Genomic DNA, 12,139 nt, shown 5'->3' with positions numbered 1-12,139 from the left:
TCTGTGAATTCAGATGTTGTATGACTAGAACTTTGGTTTGGTTAAGAATCTAAACTGGAGTGAACTTTCGTTAACATGGACCCACACAGTCTCCAACATCTGTCTACATAATTATCCTTACTATAATACAGCCTTTTCATACAAGGGAAGAAACAGCCTCCAGCTCTGCCATCCCTTCAAATCCAAGCTGCTATCTCCTCCAACCTCACAGTGCTGGGCCTTCTTAAAAGGGGACTACTTCTGGTTCTGAAGTCTACAGGATGCAAACCTTCACCTGCATTCATTGCAAAGCTCTGCTGTATCATAAATTGTCTCATTATCACACCCAAGACCCTTTAGCTTTGGTGCTTCCCATCTACTTAGACCACCTTCAGACTGCCTGGAAGGTTGTGAGATGATCAGGACTTAGCTGAGCACTGTCATCTTTCGCTTTGCATTTCTCTTTGCCTTTTCCCTCCCCCTTTGACTCTTTCTGTCATTTATCACCAGTCCACTGGTCTATACCTATTTGCGCTAATGAATTCACGCCAGTGCTTTAATGTGTCTACAGTGAAAAGCCAGTCAGGGTGTCACACCTCTCCTTCTCACACCTCAGTATGTCCCTTACCTTACCTCTGCCTCACTAAAATAAATACTAATGCTAACATCTAGAAAATCCATCAGGAAAAAACTTCTGCTAAGAGGAACTGTTTGTAATTGCTGACTGTTCATTGGAGCACTATAAGTGCATTTTAATAGGTTTCTTTTCCTATCAAGGCTTAGTCAGTGAGGCTTGACAATTTTTTTATTAACAAGGTGTCTTATTGTTCCATGGACTGTTTGCTTTTTTATTGTACTTACTGAACAGTGTAATATTCTAAAAAGCATGAGGACACATTGGTTGCTGATTTGATTTTATATAAACCAGCAAACATATCATCTTACCTGATTATGCCATTTCCTTCCACAGGTGTGACGAAACAAATGACAATTTCCTGGGTAGCTTTTCACCTTTCCTATTTGATCAGCTGCACAGCACACTGTTTTCTGCTAAATGCCTTGGACTCACGGAAGTAAGAACAAGAAAAATCTAACAGCTATCCCTAACTAGCAGCAAACCTTGTGTGGCAGAATATCAGAACAGCAGCTAGCTGTGGTCTGGTTCTGCAGTTAGGCGAGGAAGGTGCTCTCAGTAACTCCCTCAGAGGCATTCTGCATGTAAGATCCTGAACTGCTGTGTTAGCATTTGTTAGTGAGACAATGTATGTGGTTCTTCACAGATTACTAGGTCCTACTGTATGCCTGTGCATCAGAGGCAATGCACCAGAGTGAAACCTACCCTGCAGACTTCATGACAAAAAATCAGAATGAGCCTCTGTTTCCTATCAAAGCTTCACATTTTTGGTATATGGAAAGTATAATGGTCTCAAAATCTTCTCCTACTGAGTCATCAGTGTAGTATCTACATTGTCCTCTCCATTGAATTGAATCTGTCTCTCATTTGGAGATTGAATTTGGGATCAAATCAAATCTGCCAGTCATCTGGGGATGATACAGAGATTGAGAACTATGAGAACTAAGAGTGCAATGCACTTCCATTCATCTATTGTCTCAGCATGTTGTATGCTTAGAACAAAATCCGTGCTTTGAGCTAGTGGAGATGAAAATGTATTAATCGGCATTTAGCAAAATTTATCCCAAAATCTGAACTTAACCATCCTTGCTACTATGAGGCAAACCACAAAATTTATTTTCAACAAACTTTTAGTTATTCCATCATCTCTGGTTCCTACTTCAAATTGGAACTGCAACACCACAGGTACTAATTTAAAAGCAAGCTCATTTTTCTTCATAATAAGACCAAGTCTTTTTCTGTATGAAGTTCTTTTCAGTGTCCTTGATGCAGGAGTGTGAAGCATTTTTTAAAACAGATGGTTCTAGCTCAGCACTGTAGTATACTGATGGCTGCTGCTTTATCCAGGTGGCCAGGACCCTCTTCTCTAGAGGAGACTGATGACAGCAGGCAATGCCAGTGAAAGCCTAAAAGGGTTGAGAAACATGATGAATTGCCCGTTCTGCTCCCTCTCATCTTATGCCTTTTTTCCCCAGACTGTTTCCTTGAGGGAAAAGCTGTAGTGTATGAAGGAATAGGGTAATTCATCACATTTTTTTCAACTGATAAGGTCCAAGGAGTCCCTACATTAAAACTAACAAGATATTCTTGCTTTAACTGAACTGGCAGTTTTATTTATTTGTTTTTCTGGAGTAGAGATGCTTGTAGGGTCAAATTCACTTTCAGTTTTGTACAGTGAATGTCTCTTCACACAGGGGCAACACAAACATTCCTGCCTGTTTTGAGGACATAGTCCTTATAGTGTGTGCATCCCCACCAACCTCCCTTTCAAATGCAAGAATCCTACGCCACAGCAGATAAACTGACTTTGTTACTTACTTAGCTTTCTTGTGACTACATGATTTATCATTGATTTTCTGTCATAATTTTGCTTTTATGGAGAGAGCAACTTAATATAACTGTAAGAATGACTGGATTGTGGTATGGAGCACCTAGAGCTTGCACTGAAGGGAATTTTGAAAGTGTTGACTTTTCCAAGAGCTCCTGAAGGAAGCCAGGGCTTACTTGAAGATCAAAGGCTTTGGAGTTCAGTCTAAGTGATCACAGAATGCAGGTCACTGCATATATCTGCCTGCTCTATAACTGACAAGGTTGTCATCAGCCTTACCCAAACATACTTTAGGCAGCTTAAAACCATCTGGGAGAGTAACAGCACAGAACTCTGTACAATCTACTGTCTGAATACTTAAACTGGATGAAGGTGTTGGGAGAGAAATGGAGAGGAATAAACAAGTTTTGGAACTCCCAATGAACGCCATATGATTTACAGTGATGCTATTGGTGATACTCAGTGTAAGTAATACAGAAGATAGCTTGGGTGCGTTCAAACAGCTGTCATTAACTCCTTTTGATTGCAGTTGTGTATATTAAGTGTGGTAGCTAGTGTCTTTTGCTCTGATTTTTTTTTTTTCCAGACCTGGAGACCTCATAAGATGTCACATATACCAGCAAGAGTAACAGTATTGTTTCAAATTTTGGGCTCTTCCCCTGGACAGATTCAAGCTGGCACTCCAACAGGAAGAAAGCTCTCCAAGGTATTACTGTTTTTCCAAAGCAGCTAATCATCCAAGAGAATAATATGAAATATGATTAGCTCTAACTACTCCTCCAATCTGTGGCTTATTCAGTGCTCTTTGAATTCAAAATACAGTCTCCTTTTGACTTCAAATAATGTAACTCTTGTCTTTTGTAATAATTTTCTAATAACCTCAGTCTCATTCACTTAACATGGTAAGCACTCCTATTTTGTGAACTGTGTTTTGTTTTGAATGCTCAACTCTCATCTAAATTATGAGAAATACTTGAAAATAGCACCCTCTTCTTCTCAGCATGTAGATTTTTTTCCATAATTCTTGTGAAATAAAAATAAATATACGGTAAAAGATCAGTCAGAATTAATGTAGTACATAACTCCGGAGGCATTGCTATCTGGCAGAACAAATCCTAATGAAATCATCATTCAAAAGAAACTCTGCTCCCATGTTGCAGAATGAATATGAAAATGATCAATTAATGTGCTTAAACAAAAAGTAGATAAATAGACAGAAGGCATGGTTGAATAAAATTCAGCTAACTTGGGTAGTTTGTATTTCATTTTGTGCTTATAAATTCATGTTATAAGTGCCTAGTGAAGACTTGGTATTTTCCCCTGGTTTTCCATCAGTAAGTCATCACTGTACATCTGATGCATCCCTGATTGATATCATATCACTGACTATCCTGTGGCAAATACTCCCAGCAGTTTGGTGCATCCATATTACTCAATTTTAATCAGATAAGCCATTTCATTCAACAGCTGCTCTCACCCTATGCTGGCTTTAAACTTACATAATTGATACTGATAACTGATTTAAGCATAGTGTGGTAATCAAGGTATTCCCATTTAAAAACAAAACAAACAAACAAAAAACAAAACTATCTTCTTGCAATGTAGAATAAAATTTACTCACAGTTTTGATACTTTAAGGGACTATTTTATTATCACATTTAATGGGTTTTATCAGTAAGTTATACTGATTTCACTTGGAGTGGCTTCATATACTTACATTCAAGAAGGCACAGCCTTATTCTTGTAGTATGACTCTTTCTGCAACTCAGACTATTCTATCAAGACTGAAATTGGGCAGTTTTCAAGTGTTTCTCATAGTTGTTCAGACAGGAATACTATGCTAGTTTCCCTTTCAGCAATGCTTGTAGTTCCTGCACTCCCAGAAAAATGTAGGTATGACTGAGAAGACTGCTGAGGTGGTGCCTGAGGAGGAGCTGATATGAGTTACTCCACAGCTCTACCAAACTCCATAGGTTAGGGTCACCCTCTGAATTTCTTCTTCCATGATGAACAACTGCCTCTCACCAAGGATGAAAAGGCATTGTTCAGAATGAGTCCAGAGTACAGTAAGGAGCAGTATTTTTATTTCCCTCGAGGAACAGTGGTCATATTACACAGTTGAAACAGTCCAGGTTTTGATTTTTCATTTAAGAGACAAAATTATTTGTGGCTAGCCATAGTTATGAAAGATTTACTTTGAAGAACAATATAAAACAGCTGATGCAATTAAAACGAAAATATTATTCAGAGGTAAAGCTATAAGAAGTAGGATGTATAAAAGCAATTTAATTTCACTGGTTTCAGAATCATTGCCTTTCATCTATTTTAGATCTATTTTTAGTAAAATTTTGCAGCCTGGAGGTTAATTCATATGTTAATGTATGTTTGTCTTTCAGAAGCTTATTGATTTGAACCACGATTTCTACGGAGGTGGTCTAGAAATATTACTTTACATGCACTGTATCTATATTTCCTCTGCAAGCTACACAAAAGGCTTTTGATCAGAGCTTCTTTCATTTACTCACTTTTCTGGAAAACCGTGCTAAATACAGGTTGGTACAGTAATAAGTTTCTCTGTGATCCCTAACGTAATGAAGTTTGCTTATAAGGGTCTGAGCCATGTGTCCTTGACCTTCCCCACTAGGATCTTTCCCTCCCATGTCATATGCTCAGATCACTTGCCCTACTGTGTTCTTTATTTCCCTCTCTTGTCCCTCAAAACCAACAGGTCATGCCATGGGTCTTGCTTTCCTTCTCTGGCTTTCTGGCTGAGCCAGAGACAAAAATACCTGCCCACTGTTTGGCTGGCTAGAACTCATCTGGCTTCCTAGACACAACGTCTCTTCGCGTTAAGTAGTGCTCTGTAGTGTTACTTAACAGGGTGTTCATTTAACTCACAGACAGTGACAGCTCCTGCTTTGAGCCAGATCTTTACTTGACAAAATCATGTGTAACTCTAGATAAACCAAGGACTTAAACCTAAATCTAATCCTTAGAGTGGAAGTAGTAGGTGTGGAGGAAACTGCTGGGTGATATAAACTGAAGTAATCAAGTCTTTGATCCTGCAGTTTTCTACAGGTTACTGTACTAGCTCATTATTGCTTCGATCCTGCCCAATATTTGAATGCTGCTATTGCAAAATGATTCTTTCAGAGGTTCGGTATGTTCTAGGATTTCTTGGAGAAATACGATGATAGCTGTTGTTCTGAGTTTGAAGCCTGAAGGTATCCAGATGAAGAAGAAACTATGCTCATTTTGCAGATAATTTTAAAGGGACTTTTATAGCTAAAACCTTATTTTAAAAACGTACGTATGGTTTCAAGCATAACCATGTAAGCACCAAAGTGCCTGCATGTATAATGCCAACTGTGAGACTAAAACAGTATGAAGCAGAAATTTGTTTGTTCCAATTTTGCCAACATTTGTTATTCTCATTGCAAACCACGTAGTGTTTGCCATTTTACATACCTATTCTTTGAGTCATGTATTTTTATTTTGTATTTTTACATTTCTTACCTTTCATTTAAAATGCAAAACAAATTTTATTCTCACAGTTATTGAGAAAACAAGAAAACACGAAAATGGTGTACTTCAAACAAACCAGAACAAAGACCACAAACGCGAAAGTTCAGAAGCCCAAAGTCTAACAAGAAATGCAGATATGCTCATTCTTAAATCCCAGAGTCTTTTTTAAAGTCAATTTTGAATTATGATTTTAGGGAAACACTGACTCATGAGTTTTGATTAATATAGACCAACAACAGTTCTGTATTATAATCAGTTATTAAAATGGAGAAAATAACCAACCATTCATACCTTGTGGGCAACCTTAAAGAAACAATCAATGCTTGTGTTTTCTAAAACAGTGGCAACATGGATTGAACAAATCACATCAGTGGAAATAACTATATTCAGGTATCGCTATTGAAGTGTCAAGCACTAAATAGAAAAGAACAGGCAGTCCATGTGGTTGCCAAAGAAATTGTTGAGGAAATGTATCAATCAGAATGTAAAATCACGTCTGGAAAGTCGGAAGTCCTGGAATTACACCTACTCATTTTGGAGCCCCTGTCTGATAAATATTGCTGGAAGTGCGTTTCTGAAGTGCCGGGATGCGGCCGTTCCCTCCTCTGCCGAACACCAAACTGCTTCCACCTCCCCTTGTCCTAGCACCTCAGTGCAGAACACAACCTCTCAACTCTTTGAAACTGAGGTCCATCTAGTGGGCACCGCTGGATATTACATCAGCAAGAAAGTCAGCTTCTTAAAAGGTACATTAACATTGTCTATACATACCAATGTGATTTTTCTTTTTTTTAAATGAGATAGACTTATTTGAAAATTGTTCAAGCCTGCTAGAGAGGTTCTCTGACAGATTGCATTCCTAAATGAGTCAATTGTTCTTGACAGAGATGTATTCTCATTTTTCTTTCAGGTTCATACCTACATCCTGATGATGCTGGTGGCTTTTCCTTCATGTTCAAAATCTGGACTTTGGCTGGCCCCCAGCTGATAAATTTGCTCCCAGCTGATAAACTTAGTCCCCAGAGAAAAAGGAGAAATTTTGGAGAAGAATGATTGATCATTTCCTGAGAGATATGACCCATATAAATGAATTAAAGATGCAGTTCTGCTATCCCTCTCTGTTTCCTTCAGCAGACATTACACCAGGAAAACTCCTGGGAGACTTAATCGAATCATCTTGCTTGTGTGCACTAGATCTTGCTGCCTAGGAGATGTACAACTGGCATATCTAATAGGCACAGTGTTCCCAAAGTGTTTAAAAATAGGAACCCCGTGACACACAAAGGTAGAAATTTTAATTAGCATAATTAACAAACATTTTCATATCAAATTTACTTATAAAGAATAGTTAAGAGTATCGTGAGTCCCTCATCATCCTTGACTATGGAAGTAAACATGGGTCAGAGGAGAGGAAACATATTGCAAAACCCTTTTGAAAATATGATGTGATTTTGAGACCATCTTATCAAAATTAATAAAAAATAAAGCTTTTTCCAGCATCAAACCAAAAGGATGTCCTGCCAGAAATGGACATGCTGCTGCATTTCACATCTGCTCATGCCAACATGGAAAAGTAGCACTGCTGTACCCATCTACTCTCCATGGAGCCTCTCTTCACCCTTACTGCTGGAGTGAATGAGTAACTGATGAATCTCAAGTCTCTGGATCACAGCCAACACACTGATCAACCCTCCTAACTCATCTTGTCTACTTCAGTGATTTAACAGAAAGGCCATGACCACAGAGCAACTGGAATGTGGCTGCAGGTCTTGCTTTGATGGCCCCTGAGCACTGAGTGACCTGCTGTGCCTGCTCTTTTTCTCCTTCATGTACCCATATCAGGCTAATTAATTGCCCATTGGGCTGTGTTGCCGCTAGTGCTTTGCATAATGAGTAGGGCAGCTTTCCCCTGACCATTAATTTCTTTAAAAATTTATGTTTGCAGCTTGACAAGACATTTTCTGTTGGTAAGTTTTGAATGCTTGTTACAACAAAGAATTCCCATTGAAATAGAATCCTTGGAGGAAGAAACTTCAGGTTTACCAGCTCAGCAATTCTTTCTGAAAAATGCTCACATTCTGAACAAGTTTTAATTCTAACACCCTTTTAAGGCTGCTTTAGACAAAGACAGTCAATGAAACCCTACTCAAGTTGTCATCTGGGCAACTCACAAGCATAATAAATAGTGAGACAAATGGTAAGTGACATGTTGGTGTATGTTGTTGCTTAACTATACACAATGGCTTAACTTTCTGATTTGGCTAATTTAAATTCAAAATTCACTTTGTACTTTTTTTTGGGGGGGAGGGACGGGACACTATGGATGAGTGTAATAGCATTATTCTCTTTTGAACATGATGGATGTTAGTTTTTGTTATTAATACTAGTATTCATATAACACCAATTCTATTTGTTGCATATAAACATGTTTAAATCCTTCCATGATAATAATATTTACATTCTCTTCAGAGAGGTGAAGGTGTGAATGGAAAGAGTTGGTTTGGTTACTAGACTAGCTATACACATCACTGTGTGTCTCAGAGAAAACAATTCCTTACATCTGACAGAAAAAATATTGAAATTTGCAATTTTTGCATTTTTATCTTCAGAATGTTTTGTCTTCTGCAGAGACTTGTGGCACCTTTGCTCTAGAGCTCAGGGAGCTCTACCCTCATTCTGGAGAGGCAGAATCCTCATGCCAAAGAGGCTTTGTTTCCAACAAGGAAATGTCTTGACCAAGGTTGAATATTCTGAGGAAAGAGCAGTTACCTTTGTAAATATTGTGGTATGCCTATGGGGCATTTTTTTCCTACACGGCATTAATTTTAAAAGTAATCAAGTCTCCCAGGAGTGCAGTGTCCCATGAAGCAATCTAAAGTGTCAGAAGACAAACATAAAAGTTAACAGATCCATGTTAACAGATCCATTTTATGTTTACCATTTTCTCTGTTATGCCCATACTTTATAAAATGCAACAAGGCATGTAAGAGATCTGGCGGTCTGATGTCTGTCCATACTGAGACACAATGGAGGGAATTGGGAATGGAGCAGCTGCCTGATTTCTAAACTGTCTTGCTTTTATAGGCTCTTACATAAGCCCTTTTTTCTTCTGACTCCGTATTTACCCACTCAAGGGTCTATCTCATTGTTCTATTAGTGCACTACCTGAATTCACAGCAATGAAATATGGCAATAAAGCTTATTAGATATTGTACGAGGAACACAGCTCAGAAACACTCTTCTGAAAGAGCCCCATCCCTCACAAACAGATATCAAAGCGAGTAAGATTATATGCAGCAAAACAAAACAACTAACTACTTCAAAATGGTGGTATCTAAATTGCATGGTGCAAATGCTATTCTTTGGAAAAACAAGATTTTTCAAATGAACTGCATATAAAACCACTGAAGGGATGTGTGAGTAGAGTGGAGGATGTGCTCCTGTCCTTGTTCCTGGCAGGACTCTGAATGGGACAAGGCCACAGGGGCTGCTCCTGTGCCTTCAGAAACCGCAGTTGATGAGATGGCGCCATTAGCCTGACCTGGGTCCCCCTCATTTAACGGATTCATTTTCATTCTTTGGTCTGAAGGGAGAACATACAGGGATTTAAAAACATGCTTCTTGCCTTGGTATGGATGGGTTCTGTGTCTCATTTGTCCTTCATAATTTGCAGCTCCAAGTGTTTTCAAGAGCTTTAGGACTGCTTCTCGGCTGTACTGCTTCCCCTCGTGCAACTCCTGAGTCTGTGACATGCCTTTGAGCAGACCTGCTTGCTTGCCACTTTATTATTTGTAATTAGGCTGACTTTATTTATAACCCATTCAAGAGATGCAGGTAGGCTTTCAGATGCTCCTGTGCACCGGACAAATGTTCCTCATGGCTAAAACCTCTCAGGGAAGAAAGCTGCCGTAACTCCTGGCTGCTGGCTGGCTTAGCACTGAGCAGTCATGAGCCACCTTAGGCACATCAGGAATAAAATGTTCCTTGGCACTCGCAGAAGCTGAATGCTAGGCACCTAGAGAACTTTAAAACTGAAATAGGTACCCACTTAGGTTTAAGAGCCTTCAGAGTTAGGCAGCAGCTGAGCAGAGGTTTTTAATATCACTGTTTGTAATTGCAGCTAAATTCTGCCTAGCTGCCTGCTTAGGCACCTAAATACCTTTTTGGGATCTGGCCCTAAGGATTTTTTTTTAACCTTCTTATGCATTAAATAATAAAGAGCAGGCAATTAAGAAGTCTTACTTAACTGTGTTAGCCTCTTGAAGAGAGCTACAAATCAGCCTCATTTCCTCCTCCTGAGGATCATTAGATCATTTGTTACAAGTGCAAAGGGAGCCTCTGCGGTATGCCTTCAGCATATTTCACTGTAGCAGTGTGTAGAGCTGCTCTGTGGAGTGCTCTGTTCATTTGTTTACAAACCATATGTGCTAGATTGAGCATCCCAGTTGGATGTTTAGTTTGCAAAGTGATATGTCAGTGGCTGCTTAATTAGGAGTCTGCAACCTTCCTTTCTCAGATGCTGCTGCTTATTAAAGTGTTCCCTGATTGGGAATAATCAGATGCCATTGGTAGAATAGTTGCCTTTGGTCTGAGTGAAAGGACTTTACCACCTCTAACTTGGAGTTATGGCAGAAGGCTTGGACCCCAGAGGTTAGGGGCTAAGGACAGAAGAGACAAACAGCCTTTTATTCTCCTTCCAAGGCAGGTGCTGTCAGTGAGGAGTGTTGTTGCACTCTGTGGCCTAGGAGAGGGAATGTTTCACCGTTGCTGCCTGTGTATCCCGTTCAAGGTGCTTCCTGGGGTTTCTCTGAAAGTGCAAGAACATGTGAGTGACTTCTCTTTGCTGCTCCTCGTTTGGGCTGGGATGTGAGGACAATAGCAATCACAACAGTTGGTGTTCAGCACCTCTGTGGAAGGCCTGTAGAGAATAAGCTGCTTGTAGTAAATGAACGTGGCTCATTCTCTAGTGGTGTAACCTTCTCTCATTTGGAAGGCAATTAGTACTTCTCAAAATTAAAAGCTTCAAGACTGTTTCTTCAGAGATGCTCCAGTATGCTGTACTGAAACTATAAAGATACCTCTGAAATAAACTGTTGTGTACTATTCAAGTGCTCTGGATTAATATTAATTTTGTTAACTACTTCCTGTCTTTCTAATTCATTACTGCGAGCTTTAGGTGGGGGAAAAAAAAAAAAAAGGCCTCACCAAAACTGATGGTGCTCATGGGAATTGTGGTACTGATAGACTCAGAGAATTAAGTTGTTTATTCATACTGCTCTGCCTGTGTTCTTAGGCCAGGCAATTTTTCTGCCTCTAATGTACCTTCCCAGAGGCAACAACACTCTCTCACTTTGGAATAAGACAGATGAATTTAGAGGAAAATATCTAATATTTTAAGGAAAGCTGGCATAAATCAAAGAAAATACAAAGTCCTGGCACGTTGGACTGATCTCCTCCAAAAAACTGAAATACATCAGGTGTTCCTCAGTGCTCAATTCTAGGACTAGTCCAATTCAACATATTTTATCAACAGGAGGCTCAACATGAGCCAGCAGTGTGTCCTGGCAGCCAAGAGGGTGAGCCACCTTTTGGGATGCATTAAACACAGTAGAGCCAGCCAGTCAAAAGAGGTGATTCTCCTGCTATATTTAGTACTGGTGCAGCCTCACTTTGAATATTGTGCACAGTTCTGGTTTCCACAATGTGAAAAGGATGTTAAGGTAGTGGAAAGCATCCAGAGGAGGGCAACAAGGCTGGTAAAAGGGCTGGAGGGCACCCTGGTTGTCTGGTCTGGAGAAGAGGAGGCCAGGAGGCAACCTCTCTGCTCTCCCTAGCTTCCTGAGGAGGGGAGGCGAAGAGGGAGGTGCTGGTCTCTGCTCCCCAGTAGCCAATGACAGGACACAGGAGAACAGCATAAAGCTGGGCCTGAGGAGGATCAGACTGGGCATTGGGAACAATTATTTCCCATGAGGGTGGTCAAGCATTGGAGTAAGCTTCCTAGTGAGGTTGTTGGTGCCCCATGCCTGCCAGCGTTCAAGGTGCAGTTGGATAATGCCCGCAATAACATACTTTAACTCTTGGCTAGCCCTGAAGTGTTCAGGAAGTTGGGCTTGATCTTTGAAGGTCCCCATCAACTGAACTATTCTATCATAAGTTGTATGTACTTTTAAGGC

General features: G+C 39.9%; 2 protein-coding genes across 8 annotated transcripts in view; both read left to right on the top strand.

Annotated features, from left to right (window-relative positions):
* The window catches only part of POU1F1 (POU class 1 homeobox 1), a 97,275-nt gene extending 89,112 nt beyond the window's left edge, over positions 1 to 8,163 (top strand). The window contains exons 9-13 of one of the 5 annotated variants that reach the window (XR_010833232.1): positions 950 to 1,052; positions 3,028 to 3,147; positions 4,838 to 4,993; positions 6,507 to 6,712; positions 6,877 to 8,163. The gene's annotated coding sequence lies outside the window, so the exon portion shown is untranslated. Of the gene's footprint in view, positions 1 to 949; positions 1,198 to 3,027; positions 3,148 to 4,837; positions 4,994 to 5,995; positions 6,713 to 6,876 lie in introns of all 5 variants that reach the window. The other 4 variants (XR_010833229.1, XR_010833230.1, XR_010833231.1 and 1 more) reach the window with 4 other exon arrangements.
* Positions 8,146 to 12,139, top strand: part of VGLL3 (vestigial like family member 3) — a 125,105-nt gene continuing 121,111 nt past the window's right edge. The window contains exon 1 of one of the 3 annotated variants that reach the window (XM_067001569.1): positions 8,146 to 8,163. In XM_067001569.1, coding sequence (XP_066857670.1) covers positions 8,161 to 8,163 — 3 coding nt within the window. In that variant the 5' untranslated portion in view covers positions 8,146 to 8,160. Of the gene's footprint in view, positions 8,164 to 9,538; positions 10,792 to 12,139 lie in introns of those variants that run through there. The other 2 variants (XM_067001563.1, XM_067001559.1) reach the window with 2 other exon arrangements.

Source organism: Anser cygnoides, chromosome 1 (genome assembly GCF_040182565.1).
Source record: "Anser cygnoides isolate HZ-2024a breed goose chromosome 1, Taihu_goose_T2T_genome, whole genome shotgun sequence".
Lineage (NCBI taxonomy): Eukaryota > Metazoa > Chordata > Aves > Anseriformes > Anatidae > Anser > Anser cygnoides.
Note: the sequence above shows the minus strand (reverse complement) of the source record. Positions and strands in the feature narration are given on the sequence as shown.